General features: G+C 37.5%; 1 protein-coding gene across 1 annotated transcript; it reads right to left on the reverse strand.

Moving 5' to 3' along the window:
• Positions 1-4110: 4110 nt before the first annotated feature.
• LOC127434968 (calcium-independent phospholipase A2-gamma-like) lies at positions 4111-25284 on the reverse strand. The gene is made up of 10 exons (XM_051688037.1): positions 25143-25284; positions 20697-21770; positions 19136-19285; positions 18877-19028; positions 18393-18487; positions 18106-18277; positions 17638-17695; positions 17361-17555; positions 8561-8759; positions 4111-5463 (listed from the first exon to the last, which is right to left on the reverse strand). Exons 2-10 carry the CDS (start codon positions 21573-21575, stop codon positions 5189-5191), a joined length of 2175 nt encoding a protein of 724 aa, XP_051543997.1. The 5' UTR covers positions 21576-21770; positions 25143-25284; the 3' UTR covers positions 4111-5188.
• Positions 25285-25724: the final 440 nt, after the last annotated feature.

The following is a 25724-nucleotide window of genomic DNA, read 5'->3' on the forward strand; positions in this document are numbered from 1 at the left end:
GATAGCCAATTTTTTTTTATACACTAGGCTACAACTAAAAATATTTTTTAACCCCTACTTATTCTTTATTACAATGCTTCCCCTTTTAGAATAATAGTAAGGTCATCAAAACCATGAAAAAAATAACTGAAGTATGATAGTGACCAAAAATGTTCAATGAATCAAAACTTACTTATTTACCTTCTTCAAGGTAGCCACCCTTATAGTTTTAGTGTCATTAAAAATTGTGCTATGCGTTCTTAAAATGATTTAGAAAGCAGGGCACAGTCATGGGATGCAGACCAATTAATTGCAAGAACATCTACAATTTTCAATAAACACAAGAATCTAAACTACTTTGTCAAAGCCATATTAAGCCTTTGTGCAGATGGGTAGAGTTGCTATGTGATTTTTTTATTTATTTTTCTGAATGCAGGCAGGACTGGACATCTGATTTATGGTGGTGGTTGCATGTGAAAATGAGCATGTTACAGGGCTCTCATTGCATAGAACATTATCATGTCTTGCCCGACCACATCTGCTCATAATTCTAGACAGTTTGGTGTGTGTCTATTATATGTGAAAACATTATTTTTGAGACTCTGAGTCAGACTCCTGTCTGTATGAGTCTTGAATGGAATGAGGAACTACTTGATAACTTGTTCAAGATATGACACAAAGAGAATCAGGACTACAATACAATTGAAATCAAAGATTTGGAAGTCAAAAGTAGATGCCCGTGCAATACAAATTACTCGGAAACAGAATAAAACAGAGCAGCATAAAGGATAGTAAATTAAGAATAAAGACAACAAAAACATTTTAGAAGTCTCCTAATTAAGAGTACCTTTAAACAAGGGGTTCTGCACTGATACTTGAACTAATGCCAGCTTTGAGTACTCCCTTTAAGATAACTCTTTTAACTCTAGTTTGAGCTAATACAGATCACTGGCTTTATTTACATATCTTACTTCCTAAATTGTCTTTGCATATCATTATGTCTCATGGTGTCTTTTGACTCAGGAACTCTTTCCTCAATGGGATCATCCAGACATAATCCATATTATATACCAGAATTGTGGCAGGTGATTTTCCAACCAGTTGGAATTTGTTTATAATCTGTTCTTTTAGTGTCACTTTATTTCTATTTGAACTACTGCAGTGGAAATAAATTCATGGAAGACTTTCTACCTATAGCCATAAAGCTCTATAGACTTATGCAGACATGCCAATGTGGCAGCACTGAAAAATGCAAATCAAGGACACTGGTGACTAGGTTGACAAATCAGACTGACAAAAGAAGTGTGGCTTTAGATACACAAACTGGGCAACATTATATTAACAAATAGTCTTCATACACCTTGTACACAAACAAGGCACTCAAGTGCCAAGAATAGTGTGTGTAATGTATTGCATTTGTATTGAGCTGTATTGGAAATAGCATTAGTTGCATGTACTTTAAGTTACAAAATTGCACTTGATGCTATTATGGTGACAGGAGGTTCTTGTATAGTTTCCAATTGGCAGCCTGAGGAGAATCTGGCAAGGAGATGATGTAAGGGTTGAGTCAGAGATGATCCTATCATCTGTGCTGTACCAACTTTATATTAGTTGTCTTTAACATTGTGCGACCCCACGTACACATGCGTGGATGGTGTATTTTGGCTTAGCTATACGCAACACATAATTTTAATTGATCTCAGTTCAGAAGACTCTTTGGTGTCAGTAAAGGGTTACACTTTCAATGTACGGAGTCATGTGACAAAACAACATGGCGCCGATCACAGCGATGTTTGACTTTGGGAGAAGAGCCAACAAAACTACATCTGGTAAGAAACCTAGTAAAGTTTTTAGACTGAAACCTATTTGAGTCAAAAGATTAGAGTCTCTAGTATTCCATTTTAAAAATTCGAGCGATTTATCGCAAAATGCCACGCTGCTAAACACAATGTACACTAATGTGTACTTTAGCATATTTTTTCCTTAAAAAATCCTATATTTACTGTGCATGATCACATTGAGAATCAAAACAATTTTGCTTTCAGAGGCTTTATATGGAGTTAAGATGAAAATAAGGTGAATTTCAGACTATTCTGAGACCAGTGCAGACAGACAGCACACTGGAAGTTATTCATTAAATAGGGAGCAAGGGAGCATTCACTCCTAAAATCTGATCAAAAGATTAGTTTCAGGCTGCAGATGATGTTTGGACCACTCAACATGTTTAGCAGACATGGGACAATGGTAATCAGTACATAGATTCAGAATATATAATGCTAAATTTTATTTTAACATGGTTGTTAGTGATTGGATGATGCTGGCCATTACTTTGAATCAGAATTAATTATGCTAATTTCTGATGTAATGTCTGTAACGTCTCAAAAATTTGAATAACCAACATTCCTGGAAACATAATAAACAATTTGAAAAAATATATAATAATAATAATCTGACTTTCTATAGCTTGGTATAACTTAAAATTTCATAACTTAGTCCCGCTGTCCACATATGTGGACATCAATTTTCTATTTGCTCTAGAAAAACAAAAAAAAACTTTTTTTTATTTGTTTATTTATTAGGTGCTACTAGTTACAAATAAAATATGGAAATGGAAAATGCACACAACAATGAAGCTCGGGTCTCAAGTGGTTTACTATATACTTAAGTATTTGAAAAATGCACTTATTACATACATACATGTTGTTGCATTGTACTTACATTTAAAGTACCTGCATTTAAATACATCTGTAGTTAATCTGTTAACCTTACCCCTAATCTTAAATCTAACCCTACCCCAACCCCAACCCTTACCCTAAACATTAATCCAAACCCTACTCCTAACCCTAACCCTACCCGTATTTCAACCTCAGTAGCAACAAATGTGAATGTTGTGAGAATTTTGCAGAACAAAATGTAGTTACACAATATGTACATTGTACTGTGTATTTTAATGTTAGCACACCTAATATAAAGTGGGACCACTGTGCTTCGAGTGTACAACTCCTCGATCGATCTTAGCTAAGAACCAGTGACCTTCTCAGCTGAACACACTCATGCCTAATCTGTCTTTTTGGACAATCACAAAAACTGCAGTGACTGTGCTTTGGTAGACTGTGGATAAGTAACTACATTTGACAGGGTACAATGCGGATTAGATTGAGATTAGATAACTGTTCAGTTAAAGATAATCAAGAGGCCAGTTTGAAAAGAGAAAATGCCACAGATGGCTTTACCCTCTGTCTCCACTTTAGGCTCATCTCACAGGTAGACGACAGTTCCCCTTCCAGTAGAACAGAACTGCAGATTCATCTGAGTGCATATTTCTATCAAATCTAGACTCCTCTCGCACTCATCTGTGGGATTTGAGACATCATTGAATGTTTCCATGGATAAGACACATTCCTCACTTCAGGTACTGTAGGTTGCATTCTCGAAACTGAGGTTTGAATGAGAAAATAACCTCACTGAACCTTATTGTTTTGAGGATTGCTATTGGGTTTGAGTAAGAAAGTAAAATCCTAAAGCCTACTACAAATTATGAAACCCTATCACACTGTAAAAAGTGGTAACCTGCAATTGTTACCTTAAAGAGCTATTTCTACCTGATCTAACTCTTAAAATGAGTGTTGCTGGTGTAACCGAATGTATTCAGGTTGATTTAGTGATGTTAAGTAATGTTTTTTTAATTGAATAAAACCAGATATTTTAGATGTTACCAAATGAAGAACACTTTTAAGGTTAACATCTTTTCTCAGTGTAGATGTGGACATTTACATGTTGTTAAAATATTCGAATGCCATGTTGATAGGCTGCATAAAAATGCCAGCCAATGTGACAACACTGTGGAACAATAGACCAACGGAAATCAATGTTTCCATTGGAAAAAACAATTAATTACTGCCACGTACAAGTTATGTACAAAGAGAATCAAGTGTGTCTAAAATTGTGGTTTTCCAATGATCAGGATTTTACTCAATATTAGAAGGAAAAGAAAGAGACTTTAAATGTAGGAACAATTCAACAAATGTTTAGATACCTTAAATACTGCGATCCTATTTGAGACATCCCTCACAAACAATTGTAAAAATAACAGCATCCTTTAATGAGCGATGATATTAAACATGGACACACTGAGGTTTTAAAATCCTTTATTTTTCTTTGAGAAATTGTCAAGGAATCTTGTTTCAGATGTTATTAGGAAAATGGGATTTCTGAATTAAGCTGTTAAATTTTCGACAGTCGTCATTTTACTTAATGCATTCAAGGATTAACATTATTTTACAGTATTTATAACACTTGGATCTGGACAGAATCAATAAATTATGTAGGGCATTTTCCTGCCAAGTACATACAGAAGTTGAAATGAAAATGTACATTACTGAAAAGCAGTTGAAGCATTCAAACATAATAAGCCATGTCCATGATAATAATTTCATTATTATTTCCAAACAACTGTTACAGTGACCAACGCAAGTGTTGCATTCAGCAATTCGGCAATAACACATCTGCAATTAGTGCTTTTAAAGCACTTTGTGCAAAAGTCTTTAAAAAAGTGCTGTTGGTTCCTTTTGTGGTCGAACACAATTAGAGGGTTTACAATTATAAGCCACGCAGAATAATAATAATAAAAAAAGTTAAAGTTAAAAGTTTAGTTGAAATGTTTTAGTTTTAACTACTTATTTACACAAACTTCAGTTTGCATATAGCAGCTAACCCCATGCTAACTAAATTAAGTTCAGTCAACTCTTACCAGCATTATTGTGCAGAAAAAAGCAACTACATGGTTTGGTGGGGAAACACACTACATAACAGCAAGTGCAATTACTTCAGCCTTCACAAAGTTAATGCAAATCATTCACAATGATATATTATAACATTGCAAAAAACAACAAGCAGGAAGTGCTAGTAAGTGGAAAAGAGTACTGAGAGTGTTGCCTCTAACTTTCTTCTTCTGCATCCACAGAGTCATGGTCAACAATTACTGACAACAACAATAAACACTTAGAAATCTGACCTCATGAACCTTTTCAATAATCTAATGTGCACTTCAATATGAGACAATAGGCTTGAATCAGATTAAACATTATGGCAACATAATATGTAAATCCACAAAAGTGTACCAGTTTCTGCTGTATATGTTAAACAGAGATAGGTCATTAGTTGTGCAAGGTTGTTTTAGATAGTGAGATTCACTGCGTTAAGACATGTTTCAGAGTTTGGAGCGAAAGGGAAAACCATCATACATGTCAGTTTTCAGCTGTGCCCACTCAGCCAGCTTCTGAACGACGCTCTTCTCTTGAGTGAGAATACTGGCCGCTTTCTTCAGCTTGTTCTCATTGCGCTCAAGGTAGCGACAGCCTTCCACCAGAAGAAAGTCCAGCTTCTCCTGTCTGTTCTCATCCAATGGAATGTCCTCACTCATGTGAGGGTTAAAGCGAAAGTAGGTATTGGGGGGGAGGAGGGCATCCAACATCGTGTGGACCTCTGCAGTACAGAAAGAGATCATTAAAGGAATAATTCACCCATAAATGACAATTCTCTCAGAATTTACTCACCCTCATGTCATCCCAGATGTGGGACTTTTTATCTTCTGCTGAACACAAATTCATATTTTTATGAGAATATTTCAGCTCTGTAGGTCCTTTCAATGCAAGTAAATGGTGACCAAAATTTTTGAAGCTCCAAAATGTACATAAATACAGCATAAAATAAATCCATTATACTCCAGTGCTAAATAGAAGCGATATGATAGGTGTGGGTGAGAAACAGATAAATATTTAAGTCAGTTTTTACCATAAATTCTCCTCCCTGCCCAGTAGGTGGCGATATGCACAAAGAATGCAAATCACCAAAAACAAAAGAAGAATAATGTGAAAGTGAAAGTGGAGAATGATAGTAAACTTGATGACTTAAATATTCATCTGTTTCTCACCCACACCTATCGCTTCTGAAGACATGGCTTTAACCACTGGAGTCTTATGGATTACTTTTATGCTGCCTTTATGTCCTTTTGGAGCTTCAACATTTTGGAACCCATTTACTTGCATTATGAGGACCTACAGAGCTGAAATATGTTTCTAAAAATCTTTGTGTTCAGCATAAGAAAGAAAGTCATGCACATTTGGGATGGCGTGAGGGTGAGTAAATGATGAGAGAATGTTTTTTTTTTTTTTTGGATGAACTATCCCTTTAAGGTTTTTACAGAAATTGCTAAACAGCAGTATAACAGTATTGTCAAATATTCTATTAAACAGATGTGCTATCTCGGAAACTCCAACTGTAGTAATGTTTACACACCATTTAACCCTCCTAGGCTGTTCAATAAAGGTCAACACCTTGGCTGTTCGCGGTCATTTTTGACGGGAAACGGAACTGGTGTAACTTAATCTCTTCCCTGAAGTAATAACAATGGAATTATTCAATTCTTTTGGGATTTTGTGCTATTTATTCTTATTTATCTGTAAATTTCTCAATTACATCATTCATTTACATTTGCGAATAATTTATGTTAACGTCACTTCAGTAAAAACCTACACTTTTATAAGTTAAAACATGAAGATAATATGAGAATGTGTCATGTACTGGGAGAAGATTGCTGACATCTGGTGAGAATTTTTTTTTCAAATGACTTGAAAATCATGTCATAAAAATAACAACCAGTAGATGACTGCAGAGACTCTAATTTTAGATTTAGATTATATTATCACATGTAATGCATTTGGATATATATTTAGACACATTTTTAAACTATTATGTCAAAGTTTAGCTTTTTTTATAGTTCTGAAATAATTATTTTTGCAATAATGTGACATAACTGTATGTTAACTGTCAAACCTGACCATGGTGTTACAAAGAGAAGACATATAATAAGCATTTTGTTACCAATAATTAATTTTACAAAATCAAAATTAAATAATGTAAATTAGTTTACTGTTTCTTTGTTTCCATAACAGAAAGATGCAGTGTTTGGTCTGGAAGGTGTGGCTACCACACCTAAGCATATACATTGGGGTCAGACTGAGACTTTCTTTTTTGTTCTTTGATCTGTGTGTGTGTGTTCGGCATTGTGGCTGATTTTTATTTTATTCAACAAAAACCAAAAAACATAACAAAAAAAAAACTCTGTTTTAGGTTCTCTCCTATTCACTTCCTATGGCTTTTTACGACCACTTAGACTCATCGAATCAAGTCCATATTTTTTTGTGTGTTCAGATTGCAAGTCAAGGAAAAGTCACAAAGTCTTGTACCACTCAGATTGAGGAAACCATTTTTTATTAAAAAAACAAATTTGAAATTGGTCAAAAATGACCGAACATTCTAGGAAGGTAGAGGTGAACGCACCACTTCTTTCTTCATTAACGCACTGCGACCGTGTGCACCATCTTATCCAATTTTTGTGAGAGCGCTAATTCTAAGTGCAATTTTCGTGCCAGCGGAAAGTGCAACTGGGTGTGGGTGGGAGTGTTTGCACTACTTTGGGTGTAGGCGCCCAAACTGTGGGTGCGTTGTATGTAAATGAAGTAGTGCAAAGCACAATTTGCTATTTTCCTAAGAATTTGGTTGTTGCACTAAGACATTTCAATACCACCTCTTAACTCAGAGCAAAGTTCAAATTCAGTTCCTGCATTTGCAGTTTGGAGATTTCACCAGCAGGTGGTTATAAAGTTCATGTCCAAATTCTGAAAGTACATAACATCAAATTACGTGCCTTCAGTCGTTGTTGAAGCCATTTGTTCAATCAAAAAATTATGAGATTTATGTTAAACTTTCTAGAGGTCATGGTTTATTTTTTCAATTATTATTATTATTTTTATTGTTATGTTTATATGTATTATAATTCTTTTATATTGTATTTATGATTTAATTTTGACTAGTAATTTTCCACCAGTTGTCGTAGAGTGATTTTTAAGTCACTGCAAAAGGAACAAGTTGAAGGGAGTAAAATGTTTGGATTTAAATTGATTTTTTGGACCACTTCTTTATTTTTATTTTATTCTCGTTTCATTTGAAGTGTGATTTGAATTAAGAAATACTTTTGGTTTCAATAAATTAATTTCATTTTGCAAAATCGACCGGTAGAAGTGAAGTGCGTGCTGATACAATCACTGTTTACTCTAGCCATGATTTGCGTGTCAGTAGATGAAAATGATTAATAATAATCATTTAATTTAATGGTGTATACATACAAATTCTGGCGAGAATCACATTTTCCATGCGTATAAAAAGAGCATGTCGCTGTCATAGAAATTTACACTACCAAAATTCTTATGAATGTGCTGTCTTTGTTTAAATCATTGGTGCTTGAGGGAATGGACTACTGTATATAACAGGATGCAGAAGTTTTAATAACCGGAGAAGAACCTCAGAATTATGTGGCACTTGGTCACGCCTTTTGCACGTTGCGTGGGCGATTTCACCAAACCTACTTGCGCCTAGACTTAATGCATGCTTGTATGAAAATAGCAAAACTTCATGGCCATGCCCATTGTCTTTGCGATTATGACTTAAGGCATTGCTTTGCGCATAACGCTTGCGCTCTTAAAATAGGGCCCCATGTGACATCATGTGATTCCACTCTCACCTTCAGTGTCTGTTGCGCTGCTGATGACGTTGGTGAGTTTGGTCTTTAAGCTGGTGTAAGTGCTGGAGCCGGTCTTGGCGACTGTCTCGGATCGGCCTGTGCCCAGAGACACTACACACTGTACAGGTGTGTTGGGCCACAAACACTTACTTTCGTGGATGGCCAGAGCTGTGGGGTTGTTGATCAGGAGTCCACCGTCCTGGACAAAACCCACAAAAGCAATCAAATTTAAACAAAATCTCAATTGTAATTGTCCACACAAGTGGTTACTAGAGACTGATCTGTGGGTGATCCTTAGCTGATTTTATAACCTTAGAAAGTTTTAGATGATTTTAACCGGACTACTATGTTACAGTAGGTCTTGAGAGAACTGTAAGAGTTCAGCTGAATCTGATTCATCATTTGACAGGAAACAGAAAGAAGGATAGACAATAATGAGCAGCCGAAAGGGGACAAGATCAAGCAGTATAACAGTGTTGCTCATTATAGAGGGCCAGAAACACCAGCCCCAATGAGACCCCCCCCCCCCCAAAAAGAGATGCATTTATGTGTCTGTCTTCCATGCCCTTTTTAAAAAAGCCTTTAACATTTTACGGTCACATTCAAAGAATATTAATTTTGCCATGTTTAAATGAATGTCTATGGGATTTTTTTTTTTTTTTTTTTTTTTTAATGTCCAGTATGGGAAAACCAAGTTAGAAAAAACATAGCACACTAAATCAGAAGTCAGAACAGTCTGAAGGTCTGTGCCAAGTATGGTACATGTAGCTTGAAAGCTGCAGGAGACGACCCATTCTTGGTCTTGGTTTAGGAATTCTGAAAAAAAAGTCTGTAGAATATGTCAAGCCAACATAATGAAACAATATTTCTGATATGGGTACAAAAGAAAACACACAAGACAAAACTTACACTGTAGATCTCACAAGAAAATAACAATGTAACTAACTGCACTCAGCTCTCTCAAAACATTTCTGTTCCTCACTGCCATAGTCCTATAAAATGATTGCTATAAAATAAAAATGGTCAGCTGGGTTTTGTACTTGATCATTTAAAATTAAATAGAGATATTTTATAATAAGCCTTGGGACAGTGAATAAATGATAGATACGGGGACTTGACTGTTTAAAAGTCTAAATCACATTTTGTTTTGGCTTTATTTCACAAAATGTTAAAATGTAGGTCAAAACTACTCTGCTTCCCTAAAGGCATCAGTTTGTAAAATATTTTGGGTATACATCTGGTATATTTTATAAAAGGGCTGCTGATGGGAAGGATGAGAGTTGCCAATGATCTAAGCAGGATGGAAGTGAGTCAATTAAAATGCTGCAAGCGAAACTGTTTCTTAAAAAAACGAAAACATAAAATGTTCAGTTTCTTCCTTTTAACTTGTGCTTAATCTTAATATATCTAATGTTTGGCCCCAGTATAACTATAAGATTTACATTTAAAGATGTTGCATTATATTATCTGAAATTATATAGGCTTTACGGGCAATTAAAATCACTTTATTTACGTAGGTCATGAAATAATGCCTAAAATGTATGTTTTGATTGATAACTAAAAAATGTAAAAAACAAAATTAAACAAAACGTGAGTAGTTAAAAGCAACTTTTGAGGTTCTGCCAACAGAAATTGCATCTATTCTTGCCCAAAAGCTTCTTTTTGAAAATATGCCTTATTCTCTGAAATAGTAGAGGTAAAAAAATAAAATAAATAAAAGAGGTGTATTTGCATTTTCAAGTTGATAAGATTATGGGAATCATCACTGTAAAATATAATAGACACCTCATCTCTTCCTGTAGAGGATGTGGGTAGATGAGTTCAATTTACCCGAAGCATGAAAAATCCACTGACTTGTCATCATCCCTCTCTGTTCTGTTTTCTCGTCTCTCGTTAGGAGCACATGATGAAATCGTCCACTAGACGGCATCCTTTTTTTTTTCTCCCCTTTTCTCCCCAATTTGGAATGCCCAATTCCCAATACGCTCTAAGTCCTAGTGGTGGCATAGTGACTCGCCTCAATCCGGGTGACGGAGGACGAATCTCAGTTGCCTCCACGTCTGAGACCGTCAATCCGCACATCTTATCACGTGGCTTTGTTGAACGCATTACCGTGGAGACGTAGGATGTGGAGGCCCATGCTATTCTCCATGGCATCCATGCACAACTCACCACGTGCCCCACCGAGAGTGAGAACCACATTATAGTGACCACGAGGAGGTTACCCCATGTGACTATACCCTCCCTAGCAACCGGGCCAATTTGGTTGCTTAGGAGGCCTGGCTGGAGTCACTCAGCATGCCCTGGATTTGAACTTGTGACTCCAGGGGTGGTAGTCAGCGTCAATACTTGTTGAGCTACCCAGGCCCCCGGCCACTAGACAGATCCTTTATTTCTTTGTGTCCTACATTTCAGTGACACAGATTCTGAGATGTATCACTGCTCTAAGCGCTGCATGCTGAAAAAAGAACAAAGCTAATGGAAACCAGAGGATTCCTCATCAAGACAATCAATAAAAAGCTAAATTAAAGGAAAAGCTGACCCAAAAATGAAAATTATCTCATCATTTACTCACCCTCATGCCATCCAGGATGTGTAGGACTTTCTTTCTTCAGCAGAACACAAATTAAGATTTTTAGAAGTATATCTCAGCTCTTTTGGTCCATACAATGCAAGTGAAAGGGTGCCAAAAATTTGAAGCTCCAAAACTCACATAAAAGTAATCCATATGACTCCAGTGGTTAAATCAATGTCTTCAAAAGTGACCTGATAGATGTGGGTGAGAAACAAATCAATGTTTCAGTCAATTTTTACTAAAAATTCTCCTCTCTGCTCAGTTGATCTCCACTTTAACTTTCACTTTCACATTCTTCTTCTTGTGTTTTTGGTGATTCACTGGGCAGGGAGAAGCATTTCTAGCAAAATGTACTTATATATTGATCTGTTTCTCACCCACACCTAAAATATAACTTCTGAAGATATGAATTTAACCACTGGAGTCATGTGGATTACTTTTAAGCTGCATTTCCGTTCTTTTTGGAGCATCAAAATTTTGACACCCATTCACTTGCATTGTATGGACCTACTGAGCTGAGATATTATTCTAAAAACTTAATCCGTGTTCTGCAAAAGAAAGAAAGTCATACACATCTGAGATTGCATAAGGTTGAGCAAATGATGAGAGAATTTTTATTTTTGGGTGAACTATTCCTTTAAATGCTGTTATTATTACCATGAAACACAAAAGGATCATTTTAAGGAATCTTCACACATACAGTGATAGTTCACAAAAAAAAAAACCGAAGAGCATCTTAAAAGTCCATACGACTAGTCCATATGACTTGTGCACTTTATCCCAAGACTTCTGAAGCCATGCGATAATTTTGTGTAAGTAACAGACCTAAATTTAAGCCATTATTCAATGATAATGGCGCTTGTCTGATATAATGATGTTTGAATAATTACTTAAATTCTGAACTGTTCCTTACAAAAAGCTATAGCATGGTTTCAGAAGACTTGGAATATAGCATACAAGTCATATGGACTACTTTTACAGTTCTTTTTTGCCCTTTTCGAAGCTTGACAGAAGTTGTCACTATAAACTTTCACTGTATAAAAAATTGCTGTTTGTACATTCTCCTTTTACGTGCCACAGAATAAATAACAGCAAAGAGGTTTATAAGGACATAAGGGTGAGTAAATAATGACAGAATTTTCATTTTTGGGTGAACTATCCCTTTAATGAATGAATCAATCAAATGAAAAAGAAACACAAACAAATACTAGAGCACAGACTTCTTGTTTGAAGCTCTAGAGCTCTTGAGTGTGGTATGCTTAAAAGATTACAGGCTTGGCATGTGGAGAAGAAACTGAAGTGCCATTCAGAGTAAGAAAGAGAGAGAAAATAAGTGAGGGGCTGAGAGAAGACTATGCCACTGGTGGCATTCTGAGTCTGGGCACTGATAGCTCTGTTGGCAACAGGTTTTAGAGCCAAGAGCCTTTACCACATTTGCATTTTAATGAGGATGCATTCATCCCACAATGCAAAAACATACATCAAACCATAGCACTGCTTTAAATGAGGAATCATGTTATGAAATTCTAGAGACTACTGTGTGTGAAAATCCCAGGAGATCAGCAGTTACAGAAATACTCAAACCAGCCCGTCTGGCACCAACAATTATCCATGCGATTATCTAATCAGCCAATCGTGCATTGCATAAAATCACACAGGTATGGGTCAGGAGCTTCAATTAGTGTTCACATCAACCATCAGAATGGGGAAAAAAAGTGATCTCAGTGATTTGGAGCGTGGCATGATTGTTGGTGCCAGATGGGCTGGTTTGAGTATTTCCAACCTGATCTCATGAAAATTCATTCATAATTTACGAGTTGGCTATTTCGTATGGTCTCGCATGAAGTTGTTCACATAAACTCGTACAACTTCATCACGTGCAAATTCCCGGATGTCTAATGCGGAAGTAAGTGCGAGTTCTGTGCACGAGGCGTTAAGGACATGCTTATTAATATTATGCCCTTACCCAAACCCCTTATCTAAACTTAACCAATCAGTAGAGTGTGTAAACATGATAGGAAGCTGTTGTGTGTGACAGAAGCAAGTAATTGTCGCGTATTAGATGGAAACGATGTCCAGCGATGTCATTGGCTGTAGTGAAAGTCGTAGGAATTCAAACGAGTGCTGTCGCACGATATCATATGAATTAGCCAAATTTAGAAAAGTCGTAAGAATCCTGACTATTTCGCCTTGAGAATGTGTTGTTTTTTCTGTACCTGCTGATCTCCTGGGATTTTCACACATAACAGTCTCTAGAATTTACTACGAATGGTGCCAAAAACAAAAAACATCCAGTGAGCAGCAGTTCTGCGGACGGAAATGCCTTATTTGGTTTTTTCAAAAAAATTTGGAATTCTCCCAATTTGGAATGCCCAATTCCCACTACTTAGTAGGTCCTTGTGGTGGCATGGTTACTCACCTCAATCCGGGTGGCGGAGGACAAGTCTCAGTTGCCTCCGCTTCTGTATATAACAGGATGCAGACTCACACATCTTATCACGTGGCTCGTTGTGCATGTCTCATGCTACTCTCCGCGATCCATGCACAACTCACAACGCACCCCACTGAGAGCAAGAACCACTAACCGTGACCATGAGGAGGTTACTCCATGTGACTCTACCTTCCCTAGCAACCGGGCCAATTTGGTTGCTTAGGAGACCTGGCTGGAGTCACTCAGCACACCCTGGATTTGAACTCGTGACTCCAGGGGTGGTAGTCAGCGTCAATACTCGCTGAGCTACCCAGGTCCCCCGGAAATGCCTTGTTGATGAGAGAGGTCAGCAGAGAATGGCCAGACTGGTTTGAACTGACAAAGTCTACGGTAACTCAGATAACCACTCTGTACAATTGTGGTGAGAAGAACAGAATCTCAGAATACTATTCTGAGATGCGGGTTGGCGCTGTTTTGGCAGCACGAGAGGGACCTACACAACATTAAGCAGGTGGTTTTAATGTTGTGGTTGATCGATGTAAACTTTCCAGGGTTCAATAACTTGCATTGCTCATCTAAATTGAGTAGAACATGAAATGCTTGCATACAATCATTCATAAACAGCTTTATATCACTATTAATAAAGTCATCTTCCTATTGACCACAGATCTCATTGCACTCAGAATCCTAATCAATCTGGGCATTCATATAGCTCGATGGCCAACAGCTTTATTGGCCTTTCAGGACAACAGAGACATTGTGGAAAGCTGGATGTGAACTCGGTGGGTGTTAATAGGCAGACGGACAGAATGACGCCTTCCTGATGGCTCAACAGACAACGCTGAGGGCTACGATTCAACATTAATGTCTGTCGTCTTGGCAGAGAGACTTCTGGCTGAAATCTCAGGCTGTGAGGGTGCGTTCAGTGTGGCAGCAATGGGACTGTTCCAGTTTGAGCTGGCTTAAAATAGGCAGAGAGACTTGACAGCTATGCCTGGGCTGTGCAGACACATTTTCATACATACAAATAATACATTTTAGTGTATAGTTTAGGCAGCCTTTGTAAAGACAGCCAGACTTAAAGTGATAGTTCACGCAAAAAAAATAAAATTTTGTCTTCATTTACTAACCCTCATGTTACTAGGCAGAATGTTAGCTTCAGTCACCATTCACTTTGATTGTATGGAAAAAAGATGCAATGAAAGTGAATGGTGACTGAGGCTAACATTCTGCCAAACATCTGCTTCTGTGTTCTACAGAAGAAAGAAAGTCAAACAGGTATAGAACAACATGAGGGTGAGTAAATGATGACACAATTTTCTTTGATGCATGAACTATCCATTTAAGTCTTGTTAAGTCTGTATTGTTGTGTCTCACATGTTTATGTATTGTTTGTAAAATTGTGCTAAAGTGTTGTGAATAGTGTGGATTATAGGGATAGCTCACGCAAAAATGAAAATTCTCTCATCATTTACTCACCCTCATGCCTTCCCAGCTGTGTATAATTTTCTACCTTCTGCAGAATACAAATGAAGATGTTTAGAAGAATATCTCAGCTCTGTTGGTCTATACAATGCAAGTAAATTGTGACCAGACCTTTGAAGCACCAAAAATCAAAGTATATAAATAAAATAAAGGCCACGTAATCCAAAAGACTCCAGTGGTTAAAACGATATCTTAATATGCGACTTGATAAGTGTGGATGAGAAACAGATCAATATTAAGTCCTTTTTTTTGGTGCTTCAATGGTCTGGTCACCATTCATTTGCATTGTATGGAACAACAGAGCTGAAATATTTTTCTAAAAATCTTCATTTGTGAAAGTCATGCACATCTGGGAGTAAATGATGAGAGAATTTTCATTTTTGGGTGAACTATCCCTTTAAATGTTCACACCAGAGTTTACCAGGAAACTACATTTAGTTTTTCTCTCTGGCCCTGCAAAGATATTTTTAACTTCTCTTTCACCCAACTGATTAACAAATACAAAAGTATTTGTGCTCAAGTTTTGGATGATAACTTTTAAACCAAATATTTTGAGTTATTAGGTTGATATCTGGATGATATAAATTACAGTGCAAAAGTTTTAGGCATTTTTGAAAAATGTTGTATAGTGAGGATTTTTTCAAAAATGATGCCATGAATAATGTTTTTTTTTATTTTTTTTTATCAATTAACATCATACAAAGTGCAATAAACATAAAAAAATAAAAAAATATTTGGTGTGACCACCCTATGCCTTTAAAACAGCAACTAATTACCATAGGTACACTTGCACACAGTTTTTCAAGGTTGTTGGCAGACAGGTTGTTCCAAGCATCTTGGAGCACTTGCCTCAGTTCAATGTATTTATAGTCTTAATTGCTTCTGTCTCTTCATGTAATTCCAGACTGACTTAATGATGTTGAGATCTGGGCTCTGTGGGGGCCATACCATCTGTTGCAGAAATCCTTGAACAACTTCTATTCTATTCTATTCTATTTCCAAAAGAAATGTTGGCCATCTAAAATGTACTTTTCCTATTGACACACTAAAGCAGAAGATATAAAATAACCATCTTAAGACAATTTTTTGTTTTGTTTTGAAAAGTGCCTAAGACTTTTGCACAGTATTGTATATTGAGTTAACTCAGAATGGGATGCATCAGAAAAGCACCCAAATGCATTAGAAATGTGTGAGGAGTCTAAACAATCCCTGCAACCGGATTCTCTTCAAACATCAATCTAAGAGCCACTTTAAAGCAGTCGCACGCTGAGCGAGTGAGCTGATGTGCGCTGAGTAACGACACTCAAGAGCAACACTAATGAATTTGAATGTGAAGAACCAATAGTATCCAGCTGTTAAGAGTGCATGCATGTGCAGAAATAGCTTTCTTCTGACAAGGACCTGAAAGGCTTTGTAATGATTTTCAATACTGCAAGGTGTCTGACCAAGCACATATCAAAAACTCAAATTTGCCATTTAAAGGTGAACAAAGCAATTTCTTGTGTATGTTTCATTGACTCATGTTGTTCTAAACACCTTCAGTGACATCAATGATAAGTCTTTTTAAACATTCACTCACTGAGCACTTTATTAGGAACAATATGGTCCTAATAAAGTGCCTGACGTGGTCTTCTGCTGTCGTAGCCCATCCGCCTCAAGGTTCGACGTGTTGTTCATTCTAATATGCTATTCTGCTCACTACAATTTTACAGAGTAGTTATCTGAGTTACCGTAGCCTTTCTGTCAGCTCGAACCAGTCTGGCCATTCTCCACTGACCTCTCTCATCAACAAGGCATTTCCATCTGCAGAACTTCCGCTCACTGGATGTTTTTTGTTTTTGACACCATTCTGAGTAAACTCTAGAGACTGTTGTGCATGAAAATCCCAGGAGATCAGCAGTTACAGAAATACTCAAACCAGCCCATCTGGCACCATCAATCATGCCACGGTCCAAATCACTGAGATCACATTTTTCCCCCATTCTGATGGTTGATGTGAACATTTACTGAAGCTCCTGACCCGTATATGCATGATTTTATGCATTGCACTGCTGCCACATGATTGGCTGATTAAAGAATCGCATGAATAAGCAGGTGCACAGGTCTTCCTATAAAGTGCTCAGTGAGTGTAAATGTCCAAAGTACAATTCATTTCTTTAGGTGTAAAACTGTGGCACATTCAATACTAAGCATATTTCTAAAAGAGCCTTAAAAACATATCATAATTATTTTCAAAGATAAATCAGTACCAAAAGCCAATTTAATGCCTGGGTCGAGACAATGCAGACTGAACTTTGTTTTTTGGTTACCTGGTGGAGGTCATTTCCTAGAACGAACTCCTGGAAATAGCCTGGGGCAGCGGAGGAGGCTCGAATGGCCTGCCACATTTTGTGCTGGCAACTCCCCAAGTAGTGTGAGCGAACCCCAGGTAAGAAGTTATAATTCCTGAAGACATACGCCTTCAGTGGTAGGCCCCTGTTCACTACGGTGCTCACTGCTGACACCTAGAGGAAACATTGAGTGATTTATCCAAGTCTAAGTGAAAGGTTAAGATTTGTAATTTGTCCAAAGATATATTGAACACACCTTGGGGCATTTAGGGTTTTTGGCAGTCTCAATCATAAGACCAGGTCCCATTCTTTCTCTGTTGAAGACAAACCATAAATTACCACTTTTTGTCCTTTACTACATCACTTTACAACACTTTGTCTATTTTTATCTCACTGTGCCTTGGAGTCAAGGAACAAATTTAGTTGTACTTGCACTATGCAAATAAAGGAATTTAACTGCATTTGACTTGAACTGAATCCTTGAATTGAACACTGATTGCTCTAAAAAATTATCCTTTACCCTTAATCCTTGCATGCTGGAATTGTAGCCAAGCTACAATCAAATGATCTTTGATTGTGTGAAGTGTGACTTCGCAAAAATTGGACTAGTACAGTTTCAGATGGACCACAGCATTTACATGACATTTAAAAAGAAAACAATAATAGTTTTAGTCTGACTGAAATCAAACTTTTAAAGTGCATGTAAACGTACTTAACGCCTTACTTTAGAATCTCCTCCCAGGTCTGGCTATCGTAGAACGCATGACTCCAGCCCATCTTCATTGTGCCCACTATCAAGTTTTGCTTAAAGACATCAGATCCCAACTTCCGATAAAGTTCCTCACACTCATTCAAAGGGATCTGGAATACACCCAACATAAAGGCCAGGATGGCTCCTAAGACAAACATATATTGTTTAGTAGGCAAAAAAGTATTACAAGTAATATAAAAGTATTCCATTAAGTTCCATTGTTCCGATTGCACAGATATTTTGCATGTGGCTGAATATACCTGTACTAACTCCACATATGTAGTCAAAGAGTTGATAGATGGGCTTCCCTGTCAAACTCTCCAACTTGTGCAAAGCCTGTAAAGCCACCAATCCCCTGCAAAACAACATCTTGTTCAAAATATCAAACTATGGGGTGTTCTAACATACTATACCACATTTAAACACATTCATAAATCATCAACAGGAAGCTATAGAAACAATCAAATGAAACTATTAGCAAATTTAGATGTTTAGTGTTTTGTTTGTTTTTTCATATCAAATTCATATTTCATTCTGGGGATATAATCCTAAAATTGTGACTGTAGACAATCATTTTAAACACACAAATTAGTCTGGGTTGATAGACAGCATCTAAAGGGAATGTAAAACTGTGTCAGTTCTATTTTTGGGTGACCTACTTTTATCTTAAAAGTACTTTCACAATCTGTTAACTATAAGTTGAATAATTTTTTTTCCCATGTTCCGTCTGTATGTTACAAGCACCTGGTTCCTCCTCCGTCGATGGAGAGCACACGTATCCCTCTGCCTTTCACTGGGTCGGTGTAGCCCACCAGGGCCAGAGCCTGCCTCACTGCAGCCTGCAGACTGGCATCCCGTGCCTGCCTCAAACGCAGCAGACATGGGATCACCTTCTCCTATAGACAGTCAATAAGAAAGAGAATACAATGTACAATGGAATTTTACAAATATACAAGCTTTGATGTAGATACTGTAAATGAGAGATGGTTTAACACACACTTACGGTGACTGCCACTCCTCTGGTCTCTGGAAACTCCAGGAGGTGGAAGCTCAGTTCCTCCACCCTGCTGATGGTAATCTTCACATCAGTAACTCTTTGAAGGCTCTTGACGAGTGCTCTGGTTTGGTTATCCACACTAACACGTGCTATAATCTACATACAACACACAAAGACTAATTTAAAGCTCAAACATAAGAACAATGGTTCAAAATAAGTGGTTACAATTGATACTTTGTTAACCTGATCGAGCTTCCTTATGTGAATTTTAAGAAGAATATCTAGGTCACACTTCACCCCAAAATAAAATGGAAAAAAAAATGAAGAATGTAGTTCATTTTATTTTATTAATTTTTTTGCATTGTAACATTATTTACATATTTTGTCCCAAATTCTCATTACTATTAATAAAAGACATAAAAAAATAGACAAAATTAATTAAAAAAAATATTAATGTGCTTATTTATGATTAAAAAAATAAAAATGTAAAACAATTCTTAATAGTCCTAAAATAGGTTTCATTTTCATTAAATAAAATATAATTTCTTATTGCTTTCTTTTGATTTTGGGGGTAAATATAAAATTTCTTTACCGTTTCTGCGACATTTAATCAATAAACTATACTGCAGAAGAAGCCAAAATAGCCAGTTTTTTATATTTTGCAAAAAGACGATAAAGTCTATTTTTAGAAAAAACTTTATTTACTTGACGATTAAGCAATTCTCATTACTATAAAGTGAAAACAATCTGTCCAGACATAATTATTTTAATTTATTTATTTTAAATAAATAATCATAAATTATTTGTATGCGCTTAATTATCATGAAATGTCACAATGTCAAAAGATCATAATAATCCAACAATGAGCTTCATTTTTTTTTACAAAAATAAAAATTTCGAATGGTTTTCTTTTGATTTTTGTTTGAATTGTTTGTTTATATTTTAAATATACTATTTCTTTCTTTATTTAATTTTTTATTTTCTCCTCTTTTCTCCCCAATTTGGAATGCCTAATTCCCAATGCGCTCTGAGTCCTCGTGGTGGCGTAGTGACTTGCCTCAATCCGGGTGGCGGAGTACGAATCTCATTTGCCTCCGCGTCTGAGACCGTCAATCCGTGCATCTTATCACGTGGCATGTTAAGCACATTACCATGGGGACGTAGCACGTGTGGAGGCTTCACGCTATTCTCCGTAGCATCCATGCACAACTCACCACGCGCCCCACCAAGAGCGAGAAACACATTATAGCGACAACGAGGAGGTTACCCCATGTGAGTCTACCCTCCCTAGCAACCGGGCCAATTTGGTTGCTTAGGAGACCTGGCTGGAGTCACTCAGCATGCCCTGGATTCGAACTCGCGATTCCAGGGGTGGTAGTCAGCGTCAATACTTGCTGAGCTACCCAGGCCCCCAAATATACCATTTCTTGACATTATTTGTGAGATTCAATCCCTAAAACTACACTGCAGCACAAGCCTAAATAACCACACTGTCTGAAACACAAAATTCTCCATTCCACATATTTTAGAGTGTTATAATGTTTTATTTATTGTGCTTTAATTATACCTTCTCTCTCTGAGACAGCAGTCTCTGTGCTTTCTCCTCTGCTTCTTTCTGTTCCTTGGTTTCTGCTGTCTTAGTGGCTTGTGACACTGGCTGATCCAATCCAGCCGGTTTGTCCTTCTCCGCTGTACTGCCTTTGGAATCCGCTCTGAACTTTGGAACCAGAGGAGCAATGTAGTTACCTACAAAAGCCTGAACACTTGGCCTGGGGTAGGACAAGTATTGACTGATGCCTTTTCTTGGTGATATGGGGATGGCTGAATCATCATCCTCTTGAGATGGAGAAGCCGGCACTTCTGAATTTGGAACGGCACCATCCTGGCCAATGGCAGGTGGTAAAGGGGGCATTTCTGGTGTAGTTCTATGGGTCACAGGCACTGCCATAAGGACGTGATCTTTACTACCAATGGAATGAGAACTAGGTTGGATTTGAGTTGTGGAGGGGTCTGTATCTCCTCTACCCTGCTGTGATCTTTTGTCATCTCGTGTGTCACTTCCAAAGTAGGTGTTGACATGTTCAGCCAAGTGACTGTAGGTTTCGTCCATGTTCGCTGTGAATGCAGCAGGCTGGAAACGTTGCAGTGTCTGCTTTGCAACCGTGCTGGATGCACTCCCTTTGGTAGCAGACAGGTTGCTGTTAGGTTTTGGGGGTTCTTTATGACATTCTATGTCTTTCTCCACCTCTTTCACGTTTGGTGGCTCGGGTTCTGCTACGGTCATGAGGGCTTCAGCTTCGGCTTTAGGGCAATCGACTTTCAGCTCAACAGTTTTGCCCTGGGTCGCACCGGGTTTGAGGCGCGTAATCTTGGAGAGGAGCTCAGTGTTCACTGTTCCACTCACAGCCTTGGTGACTGTGTCTAGTGTGCTCCTGATACGCGACATGCGGTGAGGTTGCTAGAGGAACTTTTGGGATATTCCTTATGGAGACACACTTATGTAAACTTGGCATCAGACTTGGTAAATCATGCAGTGCTCAGTCAGATCATGTTGTGCTAAAGCTTTAGCCAATTTATATCTGTTAGATAAGGGCTCTGTGCTTATATAGGAAGTGGGAACTTTTCTCATTTTACTAGCAACCTGTAAAGAGAAAGATTGTTGTTAGTTGTTACTCATTTAGGGATTTAAACAAAACCTAACCCTTAGTAATAAAGGAATATTCCTGATTCAGTACAAGTTAAGATCTATCGACAGCTTTTGTGGCATAATGTTAATTACCACGAAAATTCATTTTGACATGTCCCTCGTTTTCTTTAAAAAAGCACAAATCGGGAGCCTGGGTAGCTCAGCGAGTACTGACGCTGACTACAACCCCTGGAGTCGTGAGTTCGAATCCAGGGTGTGCTGAGTGATTCCAGCCAGGTCTCCTAAGCAACCAAATTGGCCCGGTTGCTAGGGAGGGTAGAATCACATGGGGTAACTTCCTCGTGGTCGCGATTAGTGGTTCTCGCTCTCAATGGGGCACGTGGTAAATTGTGCGTGGATAAATTGCACGTGGTAAATTGTGCAGAGAGTAGCATGAGCCTCCACATGCTGTGAGTCTCCGCAGTGTCATGCACAATGAGCCACGTGATAAGATGCGCAGACTGACGATCTCAGAAGCGGAGGCAACTGAGACTTGTCCTCCCCAGATTGAGGTGAGTAACCCCACCACCACGAGGACCTACTAAGTAGTGGGAATTGGGCATTCTAAATTGGGAGAAAAAGGGGATAAAAAAAAAAGCAATAATCTGGGTTCCTGTGAGGCACTTACAATGGAAGTGAATGGAGGCCAATCCGTAAACGTTAAAATACTCACTGTTTCAAAAGTATAGCCACAAGACTATAATATGTATGTTAACATGATTTTAGTGTGATAAAAATCTTTTCTCTGTAAAGTTATAGCCAATTTTACAATTTTGTAATTGCTGTTAACCCTAAAACCTTCAAGCGACTGTAAATATGACGATTTAAACAGCTTAAATAATTAACACGTTTTAACAGAAGAATTGATGTTAGTTCTTTTATAAAATTAGAAGATTTACATTTCTGCCTTTAAACCCTCCAAAAATTGGCCCCATTCACTTCGATTGTAAGTGCCTTGTTGTAACTTCGATTTTTGCTTCTTCTTTTTTTAAGAACAGGAGGGACGAGTCAAAATATTTTTTGTGGTAATCAACATTATACTAAAAATTTTGTCGATTGAGCTTAAGTTGTATTAAACCCGGAATATTCCTGTAAAGGTGCTGTAAGTGATTTTTTTATGGAAAAGTATGCAAAAAAATGTCCTACTCCCTTAAAGATATTAATGAAATAAGTGTTCTGAGATTTGCTGTAAACTTTCTAAACAGGAAACAAAAATGTGTCCGCGAACCGTGGATATTAACGCTATTCACCTCTCAATAATTTTGCTCGTTCTCATAGTGTTGTATTTGAAGCGGATCATTGATGCTATGATTTATAATGTTTGTCAGTTGAGGGCGATATTGCGCCACTGTTGAATTTGACAGCCACAGGAATAATAAATGCTGCTCTTTTGCTCGGTTTTGGTCTCAAAATTATCTTTGGAGGGTGGGGTTTTGGAATGATGGGGCGTGGCTAATTCAACAGCTCAGTCACATGAAAGCTTCAGAGCACTAAAATCACTTCCAGAACCTTTCAAATTCACCCCATAACTTGGACATGAATGTTACCTCAAATCATGTAGCAACCGTGCCAAAACAAAATCACTCAGAACAGCTTAGCAACCACAGAGCAGCACCTGGCAACCTCTCACAACACACTAGCATTGTGGCGGTGACATTTACCAGTCTAACTGCACTCACATTTTCCTCAGAAAAAATAAAAATCTAGTGTAATTGTTATAGTCTTAGAACAAGGAAATATGAGAGAACGATAGACCACTTTTACATAAAAAAAATTATAATAAAAAAAATTCTACATGTAGTGAAAATATTTAAAAATACATTGTGAAATGCAAAAATACCTCCTAAAGTCATTTTATAGGTGCACTCAGTAACTTTTGTCTTTGTGTCATCTTGGACTTACACTGACACCTAGTGGCTTGGATGCAGCATCTTTAAAATCAATAGTTTTAGAAATGTAGTATTCACAGTCAGCCATGATTACTTTAATCAATGAGTGAAAGTGTCAAATAACAGGACAGTTACTGAGATTAAGCGAGTTGTATTCGGCTGGTCATGTGATTCTAACATGGCACCCCCCATGAGGGGACCCTCTCCATGTAGAATAAATCAGCTTTTATAAGGTTACTGATATGACTGGAGTCTTCATTTTAATGTGAGTGGTCATGATTTCTTACATATATTGCAAAATTACAATTCATGTCTTTAGGAGTTAAACTTTTTTAATGAGGAAAAAATTACTGAATGCACCTTTAAAACAAGTTTTAAACACGCCTCAGTGGAGGAGTCAAGAGGGAGAAACGAAGGCCCGAAGGAGGCCCCTGTCACTCATCATCATGGCAACCAAAGTCAACATGACAGACAGACTGATAGCTCAAACGGTTTTACGTTGTTCGAGTCCCAACGAACGACAATAATTGATCAATGGAGGTCGGGTCGGACAGCGCACCCAGCTCGGAAATCGCAAATAATGCACAAAAAGAGCACGAAATCAAAAACATAGACTGGATTTCGTGCAAAGATTTTACAATCGAGGCGGGAGAGCAACAGATCAGACAGTACATGGGAGATGCAGCAGCACACTGGCTGGTTGTACAGTCTGACGTTTCTGCAGGAGACAGAGCTGGAGTTTAAACGGCAGTACCAGTACCGAGCCCAATGGAGCATCCCGACCCCAGGCGTCCCGATCCCCACAGCCACAGCCAGCGTGTATTTCATCATACAAATCTCTCAAATCAAACCAGACACCCTGCTCGTGGACGTGCACTTTCTTATTGAGTCAAACAGATACAAACATGTACCAGGACGAAGGAGGTTAAGGGAAAAGTGGCTGATGGATGTGATTAAGAGCAAGACTTTGCTTATGGACTCTGTCAACTTTTAAAACTGGATCTATGCTGAAGCCGAGCGGTCAGTGAAAATCTGTAGTGCTGTTTACAAACACAATTTTTAAATTGTAACTGATTAAACTGATTAAATTGATGCTCTTTAAAGACTTTTAATATAAAACACTGATGTTTTTCAATATTTTAGTGTTAGTAATTAATAAATGTCTTTAGATGAAGGTGATGGTGCATTGCTCTGCTGATATAAATGTATCATTTGACCATAATATGACTGTTGTCTTGATAACCCGCGATCAAAACAATCTATGAACTGTTATCGCCATATAAATGTATATTCTGTATACATTTCACTATACTGATATTATATAATTTTGAAAGCTTGGTCATTGGACCTTAAGGGTTGTTATGATCAACTGTAATAAATCACTTTGAGCTTTGGATCCGGATGTTGACGCATTAAACATGAATATAGAATGACATACCCAACGATTCCTTTTTATTTGCTGTCATTTCGTTAAGATAAATGTTGAAAACAGAAAAATGGATGAATCCCAAATGAAAAATTTGACAGGAAACGTTTAGAAACAGAAGAGATGACGTCCTGAGCAGCAACCAATCAGAGTGCCGCTCCTCTCTTCTTCTCTTCAGCTGACTGGAACAACATAAACAAACGGGAAAGAACGAACTGCCAACTAGTGGCAGTAAATAATAACGCATGACCTGATCAGTAGAATAAATGCAAATGAATTCTGAAAATAATAAAATTAAATTAAAAATGTAAACATATATATATATATATATATATATATATATATATACACGAATGCTGGTTAGATTACTTCTGAATTGGAATCAGTTACTGACTAAACATGACCAAAATTGTAGTCAGTAACGTAATGAATAAGACAAATTAATCTGATTGCTTTTAGATTACTCTTGGATTACTCTTTCCTAATTCTTGTTTAATTGATGTAACATGCATTTGAGCAGGATAAGATGGTATCATTTTGACATTATGTTGCTTAAATGCATTAAAGAAAACATACTTAATCAGAATCAGAATG

Source organism: Myxocyprinus asiaticus, chromosome 45, assembly GCF_019703515.2.
Source record: "Myxocyprinus asiaticus isolate MX2 ecotype Aquarium Trade chromosome 45, UBuf_Myxa_2, whole genome shotgun sequence".
NCBI classification, from domain to species: Eukaryota; Metazoa; Chordata; class Actinopteri; order Cypriniformes; family Catostomidae; genus Myxocyprinus; species Myxocyprinus asiaticus.

Bases quoted from the DNA above. Each gene is read 5' to 3' on its own strand.
- LOC127434968 (XM_051688037.1), bottom strand. From the start codon at position 21,575: ATGTCGCGTATCAGGAGCACACTAGACACAGTCACCAAGGCTGTGAGT. The intron at 19,286-20,696 runs GTATAATTAAAG...TGTTGTATGTAG, and splicing joins TGCTGTCTCAGAGAGAGAAG to ATTATAGCACGTGTTAGTGT. The intron at 8,760-17,360 runs GTAACCAAAAAA...GGTTTTGTCCAG, and splicing joins TAGGAAATGACCTCCACCAG to GACGGTGGACTCCTGATCAA.